This window comes from Suncus etruscus, chromosome 4 (genome assembly GCF_024139225.1).
Source record: "Suncus etruscus isolate mSunEtr1 chromosome 4, mSunEtr1.pri.cur, whole genome shotgun sequence".
NCBI lineage: Eukaryota > Metazoa > Chordata > Mammalia > Eulipotyphla > Soricidae > Suncus > Suncus etruscus.
The window spans coordinates 46,697,898-46,719,311 of NC_064851.1; the positions used below are offsets into that span (position 1 = coordinate 46,697,898).

The 21,414-nt window shown below is 43.3% G+C and overlaps 1 protein-coding gene across 1 annotated transcript in view; it reads right to left on the reverse strand.

The window, feature by feature from the left end:
- Positions 1–21,414, reverse strand: part of ABCA4 (ATP binding cassette subfamily A member 4) — a 168,818-nt gene that overhangs the window by 62,823 nt on the left and 84,581 nt on the right. Inside the window, 5 exon segments of the mRNA XM_049772565.1 lie at positions 2,235–2,324; positions 6,646–6,711; positions 11,085–11,289; positions 13,597–13,818; positions 19,216–19,438. Coding sequence (XP_049628522.1) covers positions 2,235–2,324; positions 6,646–6,711; positions 11,085–11,289; positions 13,597–13,818; positions 19,216–19,438 — 806 coding nt within the window.

Genomic DNA, 21,414 nt, shown 5'->3' on the forward strand with positions numbered 1-21,414 from the left:
AGAGCCAGGAGTAAGCCTTGAGCATTGTCAGATGTGGCCCACTCCCCCACTCCCTCCTGCCCTCCATACACACAAAAGAACATGTGAATATTTTTTCAATCATCTTTATTTAAACACTGTGATTACAAATATGATTGTAGTTGTATCAATGTGAATTCTTTTTTTTTTTTTTTTTTTTTTGTTTTTGGGCCACACCCGGTAACGCTCAGGGGTTACTCCTGGCTATGCGCTCAGAAGTCGCTCCTGGCTTGGGGGACCATATGGGACACCGGGGGATCGAACCGCGGTCCGTCCAAGGCTAGCGCAGGCAAGGCAGGCACCTTACCTCTTGCGCCACCGCCCGGCCCCTCAATGTGAATTCTTAATGGATAGTTTCCAAGGTTTTTTCCCAAGAACCTATAACTCCTGTCTGAAATAACTATTTATTTATTTATTTATTTATTTTTGTGTGTGTGGTTTTTGGGTCATACCCGGCAGTGCTCAGGGGTTACTTCTGGCTCCATGCTCAGAAATTGCTCCTGGCAGGCATGGGGGACCAACCATATGGGAAGCCGGGATTCGAACCAATGACCTTCTGCATGAAAGGCAAACGCCTTACCTCCATGCTATCTCTCCAGTCCCCTGAAATAGCTTTTAATCATGATCTTGGTAAGCATGATGACAGAACATCACAGAAAAATGTTATCTAATACTTCACATATGGTTTCACCAAGTCTGCATGTCACCCTACATGCAAGGGAAGGGGGTCAGGGCAGTTACCAGAATACCCATTGCTGTCATAAACAAACCTGAGTTTTCCCAGAGTCTCATGAAAGTCACATGCCCCTTGAGTAGGAGAGGTGGGACTCAAGCCCAGGATTTGCATGGTCTCTGCATGGAATGAGCAGTACCCGCAGTCCCCAGCTGGCCCTCCCGGGAATCCACAGGGTGTTCCCTCAGGCATAGCAGCTCAGCCTCTTCATCCAACCCAATGTATGTCTTAGAGTCCATCACGTCCACTCTTAAACTGCCTTTTGCCTGGTCAGCTGGACTAATCTTGGAGTCCACTGTGACTCAACCTGACTTGTTGCTTCTCATCAGAGGACCTTCAGTGAACCTGGTGGCCTGGTTACCTCTTCCTCCTAACTGACCCTCAGATGCTCACCCTCCACATTTAACTTCCATTCCCATAGTGCACACCATTCCCTGGCCACCTGGCTCGTCCTGCCTTAAGGTCCTGGCAGGCTTGGGGGACCATAATATGGGATGCCGGGGTTCGAACCACCATCCTTCTGCATGCAAGGCAAACGCCTTACCTCCATGCTATCTCTCCGGCCCCAAAACCTGTCATTCTAAGCCTATACTCCTCTGCAAATAAACATGATAAATACATTCAGTACTGCTTCTATGGGGCCTCCTGGCCTTTCCTGTAGGTGGGACCCCAGCACTCTGATTCTGGCTTTGGAATGCCACTCTTGAGCAGGGGCCTTCCCAGAGTCACTCTGACCGCAAATCCTCTATTTGCAAAACTGTAGGTCATTGACCTCGACTTTATGAAATGCTCCCCCAGCTATATCAGAGGTGTGGGTGAACCTCTCTGGCCATGTCAGACTTTCTCCACTGCCTCTATTGCCCAGAGGAAGACTAATGGGAGTATTTTAGTATCCACAGAGGAATGTGTGTGCTTGGGAAACAGAGAAGCCAGGAACAAAGCTCAAAACTCATAAGAAAGGTAAGGACAGCAAAAGCCAGGCAGGCATTTGTAAGCCAAGACCCTGGCTCGAGAAATTCTGAAGTCACTTCCATGGTCAGGAAGCCTGGTTGATGCTTGAATGAACGGACGCCTAGATTTGTAAACCACGAAGGAGGTGTAGCCAGCACCGCTAGACTATTTCCCTGTGTGCAGAGGCATTTATTTTTGTCTTTCCTTATATCTCATATCCGCTCTGAGTCCCAGTGACCCAAGTTATTGTTCTTGCTAAATCCTCGGAAGTCAGCACATTTGTGTGACTCCCTGGGGATTTGCCTAACAAGGGCACAAACACAGCAGACTGGGGATTTGCTTTCTCCAGGAAATATGTATTCACGTCTGGCTAGGCCCCACTCTGCATGTGTGCGGCTGGACCCAGGAGACAATCTCAGGGCTCAGTCTTGCCCATCGAACCCATTTATAAGACAGGTGGGGGGAGGGTCCTTCACTCCATCTAATGCCTTACATCCCCTCTCTGCTCTGCTTTCTCTAGGCCTGTTCTCACCTTTAACTCCTTCTGGGGCTTCTGGATCTTCCATTTCCTCTGTCAGGGGCTCTGTCTTTTCCAGAGCCCTCTCTTCTCTGGTTGAACATCCTGCACCAATCAAAAGCCATGGATAATGTTACTCTCCCATAGAGGGCTGAGGAGGGTGAAAGTTAGGAATGGAGGTAGAAACAAAACATTTCTTTCCAGACATAAAACCCATGTCTGGCTCAACAGTCTTTCAACTGTGGCTGTTGAAGTGGAGGAGATGGCCCAGGGCTTTTCTCCAGGTTAGATTTGGCCATGATGGCTAAGTTTGCAGGGAATTCTGTAACAGAAACTTCACCCCTTCTTTCTCTGCAAGAAGGACCTCCAAAATCAGAACCAGTGGTAAAAAGGAAATCGCTAAGCAAACCAGGGTTGTACTTGAAACAAGTGCCTTTTCGTTAGCACCCCAACAATCTTTTTCACACCAACCTAAAACCTGTTAGTATATATATATATATATATATATATATATGTGTGTGTGTGTGTGTGTGTGTGTGTGTGTGTGTGTGTGTGTATTCTCACTCAGAAGTGAGTTTATTTTTTTATTAATTATTCTATTTTTAATTCATTTGTTAAATGAATTACTCTAAACACTGTGGTTACAAGGTTGCTCATAACACAGTTGGGTTTTTTCATAGATACAAAGTTATTCATGATTGAGTTTTAATCATTCAATGTACACCATCTTTCACCAGTGCACATTTCCAATGTGCCACCAATGTCCTCAGTTTCCCTCCTGCCCTTACCCTGTGGTTTGCAATATTGTTAGTGAGGGGTATCATGGCTGTCACTTTATCTCCTTTTAGTACCCAAGTCTTGTCCAGAAAACCTGTCAGTGTTAACCTCACGTAAAAGTCCATTCAAGAGGGTGTAAAAGGCAGCTCCAATTTCAGAGTGAGAGTCTGAGACCCAAGAAACTACCTGTAAGGACATTCAGGTATTTTGAGATTAACTAGAATTTGGGTATAGACGTTGTAGAAATGGAGATCCATGTTACAAACACACATGCATGCGTGTATACATGGACACACACTCTGACCACACTCATGTAAAAGTCACTTTTTGCAATATACATTCTTTTTGTTTTGTTTTGTTTTTGGGCCACACCCATTTGATGCTCAGGGGCTACTCCTGGCTATGCGCTCAGAAATTGCCCCTGGCTTGGGGGGACCATATGGGACCATGGGGATCGAACCACAGTCCGTCCTATGCTAGCGCTTGCAAGGCAGATACCTTACCTCTAGTGCCACCTTCCCGGCCCCTGCAATATACATTCTTATACACACATTCATACAACACAAACAACACACACACAAGGCACATTTTGTTTACATGACATTCTTTGTTGTTGTTGTTGTTGTTTTGGGGGGGCACACCCAGTAGCACTCAAGGGTTACTTCTGGCTCTGTCTCATAAATCTGTCCTGGCTCAGGAGACCATATGGAATGTTGGAGATCGAACCCGTGTTCACCCTGGGTCAGCAGCATGCAAGGCAAACACCCTATCACTGTGCTATCACTCCAGCCCACATTTTGTTCATTTGACTTTTTTTTTTTTTGTCACACCCAGCAGCGCTCAGGGGTTACTCCTGGCTCTAGCTCAGAACTTGCTGCTGGCAGGCTCAAGGGACCATATGGGATGCTGGGATTCGAACCACCAAATAGCCTTACCTCCATGCTATCTTGCCGGCCCCATTCATTTGACATTTAAAGAATGGCCGCCAGCCATAGAAAAGAGCAATGGAGAGCTAAGGCTAGGGATAAACTGCAGCCCGCTGGCATCTAAAGGCTCTCTGGTCTCTGATGCCCATGTGGTGAGATTTTAAAACAGTAGCCAATCAGGTCCCTTGATGGCCCTATCTTCTGCATCCCAGTAGGATAAATGAGGGAGCCATCTGTAAAGGGGTCCACCATTCCAGTACCCCTATTTCTACTTCTGTTAGGAGTTTCAAGTCTATTGCCCACAATTCCTCTGGTCACATTACTAACTATCCTATTGTACTAATGTGTGATCAAATAGCAGGGGAAATATTCACTTAAAGAGTTTAGTCATTACATACAGCGATGTTCTTGCCAAGAAATCTGTGTCTTAGTTCCAGATTTTGTTCTATTGACCATTATAAACTCTGGGCAGCTTCTGGGCTCCATTTGTTCTGTAAAAGAGTGGGGCATGTGTATATGTGTGTGGGAGTGGGAAGTCTGCTCTTTTCTGATTTTAAAAGTACTTGGGAACTAATTTCAGTCTCACATGTGAGGTAATATTTATGACAATTCAAGGTATGGCTTCTGTCAGCAAAAATAAATGTGAATCATTCTTGAAGATTTTTTTAAAACAATCTTTTTGAGAGGCAGCGTGACTGCTGAAATTGTAGAGAGAGGAGAAAAATAAAGCTTAGAGTCCTGATCTTCATTGAAATTCTAACCGTTCCAGGATCACCTACTTGTGTTGAAAACCTTTTTCATTTGTGATAGACTATAACTTTATGGTTGAAGATGTTTAAATGTTTACAGACAAGACAAGCAAAGGGGCATAAAGGAAAAATACTGAGCTGTCAAAGTGCTATTTGTTGGAACCATAAAGAAAAGGGAAAAAAAAAGAAACCCACCCAAATCTTTTTAAAGGCACTAGGCTAATCCTCCAGAGAAAACAAACATTTCTCAATGCTTCAAGGACGAATTCTGGCCCACATTCAATAACGCAAAGTAAAGAGCAGGTAGGCGAGGAACAAATAGATTGGAAAAGTATTATTTCCTCTGCTTCCAAGTGTCCCAGCTCCAGGAAAGTTCCTCTGCTCTGGAATGCTGCTGCTTTCTCCTATTTATCAAAGGGTCCGAGGTTCCCCCACTTCTAGAACTGTCTCTTGGCCTATTGCGTTGCTCCTTATATTCTTTTTTTTTTTTTTTTTTTTTTTTGGTTTTTGGGCCACACCCATTGACGCTCAGGGGTTACTCCTGGCTATGCGCTCAGAAGTTGCTCCTGGCTTGGGGGACCATATGGGACACCGGGGGATCGAACCGAGGTCCGTCCAAGGCTAGCGCAGGGAAGGCAGGCACCTTACCTTTAGCGCCACCGCCCGGCCCCGCTCCTTATATTCTTACAAATATGTATTCTGGGCAAATATCTTTTGTTTTGTTTTGTTTTATTTTGTTTGGGGGCCATACCTATCAGCGCTCAGGGTTACTCCTGGCCCTGCACTCAGAAATTACCTCTGGCAGGCTCCAGGACCATATGGGATGCTGGGGATAGAACCCAGGTCATTGTGTACAAGGCAAATGCCTGGGCCCGGAGAGATAGCACAGCGGCGTTTGCCTTGCAAGCAGCCGATTCAGGACCAAAGGTGGTTGGTTCGAATCCCGGTGTCCCATATGGTCCCCCGTGCCTGCCAGGAGCTATTTCTGAGCAGACAGCCAGAAGTAACCCCTGAGCGCCGCCGAGTATGACCCAAAAAAAAAAAACAAAAAAAAAAACAAGGCAAATGCCTTACCCACTATATCACTTTAGCTCTGTAGGCAAATATTATTGAGTCCACTTTCCTACCTTCAAGAAAGGTCAGTACAGCCAGTCAGTAGTGTGTTTGCCTTGCATGTGACCCCAGGCTTTATCAGCACCCCATGTGGACTCCCTGAAATATGCTAGGAGTGATTCCTGAGTACAATCACTGATTACTGCTGGTTGTAGCCAAAATACCTCCCCTCTGCCCCGCCTCAAAAAGAAAAAATGAAGAAAGAGCAATTCTGAGAGGATCTGGTATATTTAAAGGGCAAAGCTCTGAGCCAGCATGGGGCATACACCTCAGGAAAAGGAGATTCACTTTTTTGGGGGGCCACACCCGGTGACATTCAGGGGTTACTCCTGGCTATGTGCTCAGAAATAGTTCCTGGCTTGAGGGACTATATGGGATGCCAGGGGATTGAACCGCGGTTCGTCCTGGGTTAGCCGTATGCAAGGCAAATATCCTACCACTGTACCATCACTCCAGCCCCTCACTTTTATTTTTTAAACGATGGGGAGGAATCAAAAAGCAGGAGGGAAGACAACAGAAGACATTGCTAAGCTCCCTTCAAAGTTATCTCTTGGCTTCAAACTGGAAAGCTGCTTGAGTAATTCAAAGTGACCAGAAGTTTGAGGCCTCTTTGCACAGAAACGGAATCCACTGCAGGAGACCAGGGATCATTAACACTCAGCCACTCACCCAGTCAGGCCCACAACTCACCAAAGGTGGTCTCCCTAAGTCTATGATACTGCACCCAGGCAGAGGCCAAGCTAAACTAATTATGAAGCTTATGCTTGAGATCAGTACCTCCTTTTATATACCAAGTATGAGCAAAAAAAGTAGTTTCAAACATTCGATTTATTCTTTCTTTTCATATTTTAAATAACTTGCCTTCACTGCCAAGCCAATAGGATTCTTGTAGAAGGAAATACCAAGGAAGTGGGGTTCCATAGTCTCCTGAAAACAAAACAAAACAAAACAAAAAAAAACAGATAATGAGAACAAAAATCCAAGTAGTCTTGCCTTAGCACCTTTGTGAATGACGGTGAATGTATCTATACCACAAATTATAGCTAAAGAGTTCAGAAGAAATGTAGTCTGGTACAAAACATAGTTTGGTTTAAAACATACACTATCAAATGACTCCTTCCCACATGTTTTAATGCACAGAGTGGTAGGAAAACCTCTCTTTAAGGAATTTAGCTGGTACTTCAATTCAGCAATTACTACCTCACACTCAGATTGCCTAATATCAACATTCATTAATACTTTTTGTGTCCAGTTGTATGCACTTGCCATGTTTTAAATTATTTCATCTTTAAAATATCCCAGGAGCTAAGTGGTACTATTCTTGTGCATAAGGAAACTGGGCCGCTGTGAGTTTGAATTTACCCAGAGTCACATCTAATTAAATAAAGATCCAGGAATACCAACTGGTAATCAGGTTCTAGTACCATCTGGTTGAAACACCCAAATTTGCCTGATCCACTTGGGTTGCAAAGACTCAAATTTATTCAATCTTCTTAGCAAGTTTTACTTCCTGTAAACTGTCTATTTGAGGAGACATTGATTCTGCTTATTTAATTATCCTACTTGCTGTTGGCCTCTATGCTACTCCAGGGCAGGCCCAAATCTGTTCTTTTCACTCACTTTTCCCAGAACCTGGTACTGCTCAGTAAGTCCATCATTATCAATGTACTATAGCTTTAACTCATTGAAACTAAATTTCTTGTATCAGGAACAAATGACATTTTCAAACCCTGGTGAGCACATATGTGGGCGCTGTAGTGACCCACTGCAGAAAGCACAGCCAGAGCATGTGTGCCTCAACGAAACTAAAAAGCATGGCCTGATGGGCAAATGAGCAGTGACAAGTGAAGTCCAGTGAACACCTCCCTCAGAATATGAGCCCAGAAGGCCAATATGTGACCAGAGCTAAATATGTGGGAGGGAATACAACTAGGCACATGTGCAAGCCCCATCATTGCCAAGAACAACATCAACAATAACCCTAAAGAGGAGAGAATAAAGTGAAATAAATAACCCAATATATAATAAATATAATATAGGCAGGATTTTAAAAAAATCTAAATTAAATTTTCAACCTCACTAGTTCTGACTTATTTTATATCTTGTTTTGTTTTGTTTTGGGGTCACACTCAATGGTACTCAAGGGTTACTCCTGACTCTGTGTTGAGGGACCACACCTAGAGGGGTTCAGGGGAACATATAGGGTGGTAGGGATGGAATACATGTCCATTGTGTACAAGGAAACACACAGTACTCGACCCACTGTACTATCACTGTCCCCTCTATGTCCTCTCAAGAGACCCCAGGGGATAGAAAACATCAGCATATTGCTTCAAGTCATCATTATGGCCCCACACAACAAAAGAAAAACTGTTGACAATTTAAAATATACACAGTCTTTGTTCTCAGTTCCTGCCTCAGTACTCCTAAAATGTATTGCAGTTATTCAGGGATTGAAGTATCTTTTTTGTTTGTTTGTTTGTTTGTTTTTGAGTCACATCCTGCAACGCTCAGGGGTTACTCCTGCCTCTGTGTTCAGAAATCGCTCCTGGCAGGCTCAGAGGACCATATGGGATGCTGGGATTTGAACCAATGACCTTCTGCATGAAAGGCAAATGCCTTACCTCCATGCTATCTCTCTGGCCCCCTGAAGTATCTTTTATTTTTTAGGGGAGAGGCCACAGCAGCTAGTGTTCATGAATTATTCCTGACTCTATGCTCAGGGATCATTCCTGACAGTGCTCAGGGGACCCATAGGGGATAACTGGATCAAATCTAGGTCAACTCCATGCAAGATAAATGCCCTACCAGTTTTTTGTACTTTCACTCTGGCTCTGAAGTGTGTCTTGTATTATTCATCATGACACTTCTTTTCAACCACATTTGAGTTTATGCTAATGAAGTGACTCCAGGTGTATGAGGGGTTCTGTTGACCAGAAACACCAAATATATGAAGAAAAGATTGGTACTTTCAGGCCCACCTATGGGGAGTGGGATAGAAATTCTGCAATTCTTTTTTTTTTTTTTTTTTTTTTTTTGGTTTTTGGGCCACACCCGGTAACGCTCAGGGGTTACTCCTGGCTATGCGCTCAGAAGTTGCTCCTGGCTTGGGGGACCATATGGGACACCGGGGGATCGAACCGCGGTCCGTCCAAGGCTACCGCAGGCAAGGCAGGTGCACCTTACCTTTAGCGCCACCGCCCAGCCCCGAAATTCTGCAATTCTTACACAAGGAGATTTGGGGAACTTCCAGGCAGCTGAGTACAGAAAAGTCGGGAGAAGGGTAGACCTAAAGGGTAAAGCATGTGGTTTGTTGTTGGTTATAAAACTTCACCTGTAAGTAGACAATTTTCTTGAGACCTGTTGAGTTGTTCTAGTGAACTAAGGAAGTGAAACAGAGGGGATCTTGAGAACCCCAATTTTGAGGTCAGGAGGATAAATGAGTGAGAAGCCTGGGCACTATGTCTGAATCTGACATAGGAGCAGCCTTGCAGGTCTGACACTGTGGGACTGAGTCAACTGTTGTTGACTCAATTCAAAACAAAATTGAATTGGTGGCTGATGTTGGGAAATTGGTCTGCATTATGGAAAATGACACATTAGCTACTGGAAATGGAAAAAGCATAAGTAAAAAACACCCATCAGAAACTTAAGTTCACATAGCATGGAATGTGGCCTTGATTGGATAGAGTAACTGCAGATGGGATTGGCTAAACTAAAATTATGCAACACTAGAGTCAGGTGACCCCTAATCCTGTGTGACTAGTTTTCTTGTAAGAAGACAAGTGTGTGAAGAGAGACACCCAGGGAAATTCTAGGTGAAATCTGAGGACGCAGTTCCAGCTCCAGGAATGTCACATCATGCAGAAAAGCCATTAGAAACTAGAGGAGATGAGGAAGGAACATTTCTAGGTGGCTTGCAAAGGGACTGGAGTCCTGCAAACACCTTGATTTTGGACTTCTAGTCTCCAAACTATGAAACAATAAATATGTGTTGTATAAAGCCACTCACTCATGGCATTGTGTAATGGTAGCTGTTGAAAACCAGTCACTCAACAAGGATTCAAAGCCAGACCTGACTCATCCCAGTGACCTCTGTCCTATTCCAGGGTTACTGCCAACATATTTCTAACAAAGCCCACCCTGAGATGATGTGAAATCCATGGATAAGGCCCTCCCTGGAGACTCAGCCCAGCCCTACACTGTTTGGCTGGACAACTCTTGACCATGGCCCTGGGAGCTCCACCCCGTGACCTCAGCCCATGGAGGCCACTCCCACAAAGCACAGCTTCTCCAGTGGCTCAGCCAGAAAAATTGGAAGGGAAATTTGATTTCTGCAAAGCAAATGCAAGAGCTGCATGCAGTCATATGTAGTCATATGTCTACCACTTGTGCTCTAATAGTGGACAAAGATGACCGTGCCCTGTGGGCCTTGCTCTACTCAAGGTATAAAGTTAATTTAAAAAACACATAAGAATGCATCATTCCAGTGGCATTTGATGATGCCATTTGAAACAGGCTAGAATAAGGGGACAGAAGCATTGAAATAAAAGGATTTGGCAAGGGATAAAGTTTCCCATTCTGGGAAGATGACAAAAGGTTATAGCTGAACAGAGACCCAAATGAAATAAAGAAACAAGCCTGCAGGTATATGTATGTATATATATATATATATACATATATATATATATACACACATATGTGAAAGAGAATGCCTGTGTTCCTGTGTCTATGCATGTGTGAATTTGCATGTGCATATATATCCATGTATGGATGTGTACATGTGCATGTATGTATGTATGTACGTATAAACATGCTCCAGAAAGGGGCTGAGCTCCTGAGGCAGCAGTGTGATCAGTGACTGCAGAGAAATTAGTCAAGAAGAGCATGGCTGGATTCAGACACATAGGGCAGAAAGAAGGACAGGAGATGAGAAAGACCATGGATCTGGAGTGTAGCACCTCAGAGGCCTGGGTTGGGATACTAGATTTTACTCTGAGCAAGAAGAAAAGCCACCTGAGGAACCCACTGTATAGAGCACTTAACATCAGAATGAGATTCTGGAAGAATCTCTAACATCTTGTGTGGAGCCAATAGGCAATAAGGAGGATGATGGGAGGAGGCTGGGCTGTCAAGTTGCAGGGTTCTGTACCTGCTTTCTACACGCCTGTGTTCAATGATCCTGGATTGAAATGTCCAATGTTGGTCTGACAGGTCACATGGAAATATCTGAGAAGTGATGAGAACAGGGCCCAGAACTCTAAGGGGCCCATTACCTTCCCCTGGGGGAAGTCTTATACCTGGAAACACCTGGTCGAGGTACCAGGCAAGCAGGCCATACAGTATAGCATCAAGCAGCAGCATCTTCATGCACAAGAGAAAATTAAATCCATCCCCTTCCATGGGACTGGTTCCAATATTGTCCCACTGCAGACCCAGACCTTGCTCCTCAAAACGAACCAGGTACTGAGTGCCAAATCCAAATGCTACTGGAGACAACAGGCTCTGTAGGGAACAGATGAAGTTGACAATGAGTAGAGTGACCCAATCCTGTAGCCCCAGAACCCATAGACAGGGAAGGAAACAACACGAGAGAACCCAGACGAGATTTTTTTTTTGTTTTTTGTTTTTCTGTTTTTTTGGGTCACACCCGGCAGCACTCAGGGGTTACTCCTGGCTCTATGCTCAGAAATTGCTCTGGCAGGCTCGGAGACCATATGGGATGCTGGGATTTTAACCACCGTCCTTCCACATGCAAGGCAAATGCCTTACCTCCATGCTATCTCTCCAACCCCCCCCATACTAAATTTAAGGGGGTAGGTAAGACAGATCCAGGGAGAGGTCATAAATGTCTTCCCAAAGTTCTTAATAGAACAGAGACAGAAGCTTTTTTTTTTTTTTTTTTTTTTTTTGGTTTTTGGGTCACACCCAGCGGTGCTCAGGGGTTACTCCTGGCTGTCTGCTCAGAAATAGCTCCTGACAGGCACGGGGGACCATGTGGGACACCAGGATTCGAACCAATCACCTTTGGTCCTGGATCGGCTGTTTGCAAGGCAAACACCGCTGTGCTATCTCTCCGGGCCCAAGACAGAAGCTTTAATAGAAGAAAGGAACTAAATTCAGACAGAGGAGATACATGGGAAGCCCCGAGTTCAATTGTTGGCATCTATTTGGTCACTTGATATACTTTCCGTTAGAAGTGTACATTCTCAGTTGTTCCAGAGCAGATTAGGGCACCCAAGACAGGGGACGGATGACACTGTGATCTTTAAGGCCCTTGACTTCTACAAATTACACTCACTTTCTCCAATCTCTCATCAAAGAATGTACAGTCTCTTCAGTTCTTTGGTGCAGAGGAAGTCGTAAGGGTGAGATAATCCCTGCCCTCTAACCCCAGGATTCCCTGATGGATGGGAAGTATAGTATAGCAAAGACTGGGCTAGTCCCATTATTGCAGTTTAGAGATCCTCACTGTGGTTTGCAAGCCTGGGTTGTGCTTCCAAAGTCTCTGCAGAAGGAAGAAAGTCCTTAGCTGTGTGTTCACAAAAGTGATTTAATAAATTTCAGTCCAGCCCTGATGCACAGAGATGTCCAAATCGTAGTTTCCTGGCCAAGTCCCACACCAGGCAGTAGGCTGTGGCCTGCAAATACGAGCCATCTGCCTGGTGTTCCTGGCTGCCTGGCTCTGTCTACAGGCTGATAACCTGAGGATTTCTTCCTGCTGGCCAATTGGGATTAGTTTAGAAAACTATGTGCTCTACATGGTAGCAATTAATTTTCTATTTAACATGAGAACTAACTAAATGGCAGCTGCCCTGAATTTGAAGCCAGATAGATAAGTTTGAATCATGAGAGTTTGATCTTTCCAAGAGTCAGGGCCTGCCTTTTTCTCCACCCTTGCATCTGCACACTGAAGACCAGGCAATTCTGTTGGACTGAAAACAGCTATTCAAGATTGTTTCTTCCCCACTCCCCTACTCCATACACATTTTCTCAGGTCTGGGAACAGTCAGACCTCAAGAAGCTGATGTACATGATTCTTTGGAAAACAGTTGAAGAAGGCAGTGCTGTTATTTTGGGAATCTAAACTAAGAGATCTCTCAGTGACCAGCTGTTTTTTTCAGGACAGGCTTGGTTTTATATCCCTTTTTGCATGCTCTGGTGTAGCCTGATAGAGATGTGTACAGATGTTCCAATTCACGTATTGTTGGTAAGAAAAAGTAAACTTGGGGCCAGAGAGATAGAATGGAGGTAAGGCATTTGCCTTTCATGCAGAAGGTCATCAGTTCAAATCCCGGCGTCCCATATGGCCCCTCGTGCCTGCCAGGAGCAATTTCTGAGCATGGAGCCAGGAGTATCCCCTGAGCACTGCTGGGTGTGACCCAAAAACCACACACAGAAAAAAAAGTAAACTTTTAATTTATAAAAACATGAAAAATTTCCCCCTTTTTTCTTTAGTTGTGCCAAGGATTGGAACCCAGGGCCTCACACATGCTAAGCTACATCCCCTAAAACACCTTTTGGTAAAGAGCAAGGTGAGAAATATCCTTTCTTTCTGAATTTCAATGAAGTACAGTGAAATGAACCTGACTATTTTTCTGTATATCCACAAAGAGACCCAGGAGCTGAAGTGTTTTCACGTCCAGGTTAGATTGATCTATGGGTTAGATGCGGTAGAACTGTTAGAATGCCCACTTTGTCCCTCTATCTTCCCCCCTCAAGGCTCTTTGAGTCAAAAGGCCAGTCCTTAGAGAATGTTACAGATCTTCAGAGATATAGGATCATGTGCTGGGATAAGCCCTGAGCACTCACCATAGCCATCTTCAGGTCAAAGGTCATGCGGTCTTGCCAGGCGAAGCAGAGAATATGTGGCAGGTAGAGGGTCAAGTAGATGAGGCCACTGCAGGCTGCAGCCAAACTGGCCTTGGAGAAGAAGGTGCTGAGCAGGAAGCACTGCATGATGGTCGCGATGGAGAAAGCCAACAGGAACAGGAAGAGGATGAGTGGATTGCTATAGTGTAGAATTCGCCCATGCTAAAAACCAAAGAGGAAAACTTGTCAGTCTTTCCCACTGTCTTCCTAGAGTCCCTTCTCTCTTAGAAGATGACTTTGTGCTGTTATTATGTGGCTCTCAGAAGAATCTGCCCTGGAGGATGGATCCCACTAGCCTCCTGTTGGTATCCTTTTTCCATGGTTAAGTCTGTGATTTTCTCTATTCCTTTGCATATCATTTCCCTGAACAGAACCTATCACTGGGGCTGTGAGTCACTATTATGTAAGATGGAAATCATCCCTTGGTGGAGCAGAGGAATAAGCCTGAAACAAGAGAGTAAGAACTGCAGAGATATGTCTGGGAGTATCAGACACTCCCCATAAGCTGAGTAGACAGGATGGAGGAAGATTTATAGACTCCTGCCTGAAGCCAGGGATACAAACTCATCACTTCAGCATCTATTTTGATATTCACTACTCACATAAGTGAAAAGATCAGTCACTGGATTATTTTTCCTATTCACAAATATCAACAGATATAGTTCTGGAATTGTGGTTGGGGGCCATGCACGACTTTCAGTATCTCTCACCTTACTTCAAGATTGGTTCACTTTGACTTACAGATATAGGACCAGAATACTTCGTTTTATTTTATTTTTATAGCTTTTCTTTTGTGTTATTATCATCCTCTTTTCCCCTTCCTTTTGTTGTTGACACACCTGGCTGTGATGATCAGGGGTTAGACTCCATGTGTTCCTGGTTATGTACACATTGCTAGCATGTTGCTCGTGGCACTTGCACACTCAGCCCCAGGCAAGGTTCACTTTGGTTTGCACTTCTGTAGCTGCAATGTCTGGAACATGGAGTTCTCTAGGGCTCATTCACTCTTAGCTCAGGCACACAAGCCATGTTAAAGGGGATTGCCAGGGTTTCTGTTGTTCTGTTGTGCTCACACACATGTGTGTCAGAGGTGCCACTTTCTTTCTTTTCTTTTCTTTTCTTTTCTTTTCTTTTCTTTTCTTTTCTTTTCTTTTTTTTTTTTTTTTTGGATTTTGGGTCACACCCAGCGGTGCTCAGGGAGGACCATATGGGATGCCAGGATTTGAACCAACCACCTTAGGTCCTGAATCGGTTGCTTGCAAGGCAAACACCACTGTGCTATCTCTCCAGCCCCAGGTGGCACTTTCTGACCATGATGCTCACCCCCTGGGGGCTGCACCCCTTTTTTGTGTGAAATTTACACACGCTTGGCTATGGTACTGCTGGAAACTGCATGGAACACTGGAGATCATAGACAGTGGAACTGCAAAGATCATTCATGGCATGTGTGGGACATGAGTTATAATTTATGACTGCAGGCTTACAAGACAGGTACTCTAAGACACGGTGCTATTATTCTTGACACTGAATATCTTCAACGCATGAAATGCCTCCCAATTATACTACAGGTAAACTGCAGCTTAAATTTATTAGTCTTTAGATCTCTTTGCTATAGGCATCCTAAGAAGAATTCAATCCTTTTCATAACTTCAAAACATATATTGTCCTGTTCTTTCTCAGGAACAGAAAGGTATAAACAGGCTAACCTCTTAACTGACTAATTGTTGATGATGCTCTAAAATATTTGGTTTTCAGGAGAAAGAAACCACTATCTGTCTTCGGCAAAAAATGGGCCACTTCTCTGCTATTGCCACCATTATCCTTCTTGCACACATTAATGTCTGGAGGGCACTTATAGAGCAGATTGGGAAGAGAATAAAACAAAGGCAAAGCAGTATGGAGGATCCTTGCTTAACTGGAACCAAACACCAAGACAATTGAAAAGAAAGTTAAAAATGAACAATAAGGGGGCCCGGAGAGATAGCACAGCGGCATTTGCCTTGCAAACGGCTGATCCAGGACCAAAGGTGGTTGGTTCGAATCCCGGTGTCCCATATGGTCCCCCGTGCCTGCCAGGAGCTATTTCTGAGCGGACAGCCAGGAGTAACCCCTGAGCAATGCCGGGTGTGACCCAAAAACCAAAAAATAAATAAAATAAAATAAAATCCTTCTCATTTAAAAAAAAAAAAAATGAACAATAAGGGGCCGGAGAGATAGCATGGAGGTAAGGCATTTGCCTTTCATGTAGAAGGTTGGTGGTTCGAATCCCAGCCTCCCATATGGTCCCCTGAGCCTTCCAGGAGCGATTTCTGAGCATAGAGCCAGGAGTAACCCCTGAGCGCTTTCGGGTGTGACCCAAAACCAAACAAACAAAAAAACAGAAAATGATAAAATGAACAATAAGAGTTCCTCATTTCATGTCTAAAGCTCTCTACATTGCTTTGAAATGCTTCCTCTACACGTACAACTCAATAAGTCACAGCCATGAATGGAGCAATTTTTTTTGTGGTTTTTGGGCCACACCCGGCAGTGCTCAGGGGTTATTCCTGGCTCCAGGCTCAGAAATTGCTTCTGGCAGGCACGGGGGACCATATGGGGCGCCGGGATTCGAACCAATGACCTCCTGCATGAAAGGTTAAACTCCTTACCTCCATGCTATCTCTCTGGCTTCTAATGGAGCAATGTTAAGGTGGTTGCTACTGTTCTCAAAAGAATAAAACCAATCTCATTTCCAGCTCAAACAAAATCCTATCAACTTCTACAGTGTATAATTTATCCTTGATTTAAAGCCGAGATGAAAGTTACTTGGTTCACCCAATTATTTTACTGGCCCTGACTTTATTAATCACTTTTTCTCTTTTTTCTTTTTTTTCACTTCTAAGAGCTTGACCAACAATGGGAACCTTCCCATTGTCCCAGCTTTCAGCTTCTTTCCTGCCTAGTTGAAGTGGGAGGAAGGACAAGGGAAAGATGGGAGTCATTCAAAAGAAAATCTTATTTTGGTGTGTAAAACTCTATTTCCGTCATCCCTGGAACAATGTCCTGGTTCCCACAAGGAGAAACTGCTTTGTATAAGTAACCCTTGGTTAACATTCTTTGCTTCATTGTCCTAAAAGCTTTGAAGTCCTATTGCCCATTCTTAGGAGAACAGATCTCAATATCACATATCAGCAACAAGTGAGCAAAGTTGAGCAAAGTCTCATGACCATGGCAAGATATCGTGTATGTTTATATTTTTCACAAAAAGTAAATGCTTAAACATTTTTACTCTAATTCGAGGGAAAAAATATCTTGATGGTGAAGAGTAGTAGGCACTGGCTAAAAATGGAAAGGAACAAAGGATACTAGAGGAAGACCATGGCTCAGTTTTCCTGACTTGTAAACCTCTGGGTCACTTTGCACACTTCAAGTCACGTCAGAGTGGGGGTGATGTGCAGAAAGATCTCTCTGTCTATGCTGATTTTGCCTTAATACAAGGTTTGAGTAACATCACAACTCATTGAACTTCAGTGCTACCCTAAAAAAAATAAATCCCTTTAAGACAGTTCTGCAAAAAAGAAGGGACTGGGTTGGTATTAACAGGAAAGGTCCTGGCTGGCTGCATAGGAAGTAAGATGGAATGCTCTGGAATCAGGAGTGTATGGTTCAAAACAAGATGAGGGCAGGAGCAATTGTACAATAGGTAGAGTGCTTGCCTTGCATGTGGCTCAGGTTCAATCCAGGCACCCTATGTTGTACCCAAGTCCTGCCAGGAGTGCTCCCTAAATGTAGAGACAGGCATAAGCCCTGAGCACTGCCAGATGTGGCCCCAAAACAAACCTGAAATAAGATGACCTGAGCCAGAGTCTGTGGCTCATCACACTTATTGTCAGGTGCAGAAAGACAAATCTGATGGGCAAGAGGCAGAACAAGTTGAAGGAAGCTACATTATGAACCCAAAAATCTAAAAGAAAGGTTACCAAACGCCACTGAAAATATTTTTTAAAATATCTACGCTTGCTTGCTTCCTTCCTTCCTTCCCTCCGCCTTCCCTTCCTTTCTTGTCCCTCCCTCCCTTCTTTCCTCCCTTCCTTCTTCCCTTCTTTCCTCCCTTTCCCTCTTTTTTCTTCCCTTCCTTCCTTCTTTCTTTCCCTCCCTCCCTTTCTTTCTCTCTCCCTCCTTTCCTTCCTCTCTTCCCTCCCTCCCACCCATCTCTGCGTAGAGAAAGAAAAAAAAAGAAAATATCTACATTTAAATCTTTATTATTCAACATGTGTAAAAGATCATTCACTGTGGAGGAAGTAAAATGGAAGGAAAGCAGTGCATTGCGAAATAAAGTTTTATTTTCAAGTTTAGCTTGTGAGGGAGAGGCAAGTTTGCAAAGAGTAAGTTGATTTATGCTGCCCATAATGATAAAAGCTCCTTATCACTGAGAAAGGACAGACTCTAAATTCTATCCTTTAAAACAGAGGGATCAGGAACTGGAGCAATAAAACAGAGAGATCAGGGACAAGGCTTATTCCATGAGCTCTGGCTCATGGAGGAGTGATCCTTTAGTGCAGAGCCAGGAGTAAGCTCCTAAGCCCTGGGCACTGACCAGTTGTAAACCAACCCTCCAAAAGAGAGAGAGAAAGAGAGAGAGAGAGAGAGAGAGAGAGAGAGAGAGAGAGAGAGAGAGGGAGGGAGAGAGAGAGAGAGAAACATAAAAGTCAAGCTAGAGTGATAATACAGTAGATAAGGTGTTTGTCTTCCACATAGAAGACCTAGATTTGGTCCTCAGCAGCATATACAGTCCCTTGAGCCCCCCAGAAGTATCTCTGAGTACAGAGCCAAGAGTAAGCCCTGAGCACAGTCAGGTGTAATTGAAATCCAAATAAATAAATAAATTGAATAAAACAGAAAAGTCTTAAAGATTCTGCAGACAGTAGAATGTTCTCCTATGAAGCCATGAGTGGCTTGATTGTGATGTTCATTATTAGTTAAGTCTCTCTCTTTCCTAATTTACTAAAAAGGCTCTTGTATCTCTGCCCTAGCTCATGGTTGAAATCATAATCTAAGTAGAATACATTCTTTTTAAATTTTGTTTTTGGGTCACACCCGGCAGCACTCAGGGGTTACTCCTGGTTCTACGCTCAGAAATCGCTTCTGGCAGGCTCGAGGGACCATATGGGATGACAGGATTCGAACCACCATCCTTCTGCATGCAAGGCAAATGCCCTACCTCCATGCTATCTCTCCGGCCCTAGAATACATTTTTATTTCATCTCTCTGTGTTTGGAAAGACGGAACTCTTTGCAACATATATACTGGCCCATGAAATGATACTGGATAATTTATGTAAGCTTTCTGGGCAGGGAATGGAAAGGGGAAAGATTTCAAGGTTCTTTGGGAGACTCTGATATGGTGCCATTCACTTTTACTTACTTGGCTGGATAGCTATCTGCCATGCTATCCATGGTGGCCAAGTTACTAATATTCATTCATATTCATTCATTTATTCATTCATTCATTCACCCTAACAGAGAGGGTGAGAGGAATAAAGAGGTATGAGATTTTCTGGGTCTTATTTATCTGGCTTACCATGATCAATATAGACAAGAGGAAGATGCTCATTGACATAATGGAGAAGCTGTCCAGAAACCAGGTACACCAAATCACTGCATTGGAAACCCCCTGATGTTTCAAGGTCTCCTTTAGTCTTAACTCCTTCTCTAAGACAATACTTTTTACAGTCATGGAGACAGAGTAGATCCAAGCCAGCATCATGAAGATAGGGAAACAGCGGTTCAGGATGATCATAAAACTGAAGCAAGAGGAGAGAAACATAAATACAGAATGGTCTGTATCTGGGAGGTGGAGTAAGTATATGTTGAGAATAAATTAAAAATGGAAAACAAAGCAAAAAAATCCCCACTGGGCATTCAGTGACCTGACATATTAGCCCTAAAGGATTTATCTCTTTCTTCTTTGTCTTTCTTTCTTTCTTTCTTTCTTTCTTTCTTTCTTTCTTTCTTTCTTTCTTTCTTTCTTTCTTTCTTTCTTTCTTTCTTTCTTTCTTTCTTTCTTTCTTTCTTTCTTTCTTTCTTTCTTTCTTTCTTCTTTCTTTCTTTCTTTCTTCTCTTTCTTTCTTTCTTTCTTTCTTTCTTCTCTTTCTTTCTTTCTTTCTTTCTTTCTTTCTTTCTTTCTTTCTTTCTTTCTTTCTTTATTTCTTTCTTTCTTTCTTTCCTTCTTTCTTTCTTTCTTTCTTCCCTACCTTTCTTTCTCTCTTTCTTTTTTTCCTTCCTTCCTTCCTTCCTTCCTTCCTTCCTTCCTTCCTTCCTTCCTTCCTTCTTTCTCTTTCTCTTTTTTCTTCTCTCCCTTCCTTTCTTTTCTTTTTTCTTTTTTTGAGAGGCACACCCCATGGCACTCAGGGTTTACTATTGGCTCCATACTCAGAGATCACTCTTGGTGAGGCTTGGAGGACCATATGTGATGCCAGGAATGGAACCCAAGTTGACCACATCTTTGCAAGGTAAGTACCTTACCTCCAGGATTACTTTTTTTTAGAGCAAGTTAGTAGTTTTCCAGTTGGCCCAAGTGAGTGTTCTATGTATAAAATGGGCAAATATAAATATTATTAAATCTGTGTGATGATTATACACTTTCTCTGTTAGGTTTCCTAGGAAAATGCTATAGACTTGATGATGTTGATGATGAATGGAATAGTTAGCTTCATGCTAACTGATAATGACATCGAGAAGGTGGTCCACAATGGGAACTTGTAGTGATGAGATCAGTAATTGGAACAAGGAGTTTAACTAGTATAGCATTGTGTGCCCTAGAATAGCCATGATTCTTTCAGTCATACACAGATAGAGTAGACCCATGGATAATGACTCCACTACGTACAGTGGATCTGGTATTCTGGAATGACTTTATTGTAAACTATACATGTAACTTTCTTGTGCTTAATGTGTTAGTAAGTCATCAATGGGATTATTATCTGTTAAAAACTGCTGGGTGAGAATAGATGACTAAATAAAGAAATTGGGATACATATACATAATGAAATGCGATTCAGCTATAAGAAAAGTTAGATTCATGAAATTTGTTGTTGTGTGGTGTAAATTTCAAGTATTATGCTGAGTGATAATAAGAAATAGTTATGCTGAGTTAAGACAGTCAAAAGAAGAGGGACAGATAAAGAATGCTCTTTTTCATATTGAGATAGAAAGAAACACAGTAAGGGATAAACAAAGGGCCAGAGACAACAGAACTGAAGAGCTGATATAGAGAATTGAAGCTACCCAGGATGGGGTTAAGGGTGGGATAAAAGGGGTCCTTGGGACATTGGTAAAGGGAAGCTGGTATTCTGGGGGTGGGGTATTGGAACAAAGTATTCATAAAATTATCATTAGCAGTATTTTGTTACTATACTGCAATAAAAATGGAGGAGAATGAACACTGAGATAAACTGATAAGTTTTTTATTTTTCTTTTTGTTATTTTTCTTTTCATTTCTGGTGGATATTTTCATAGCAAGGACCATCTTCCAGCTTGGGTGGGTTTCATTCAAGATGGCCCTAGAAAACTTTGAAGTCCTGGAATATTGCACTTCTAAAACCAGCCACCAGAGGGCGCTCCTACACTGAATGGCTGAACCCCTCTCCCCCCCCCCCCCCCCCCCCCCCCCCCCCCGCTGCCTCTTCCAGGAATTCCCTTTTCCTGCCTGCCACTCTCATGTACTCAGAAAAGTGGCACTGGACCTTTGCTCCTGGCTCTATTCTCCACATGAACCTAG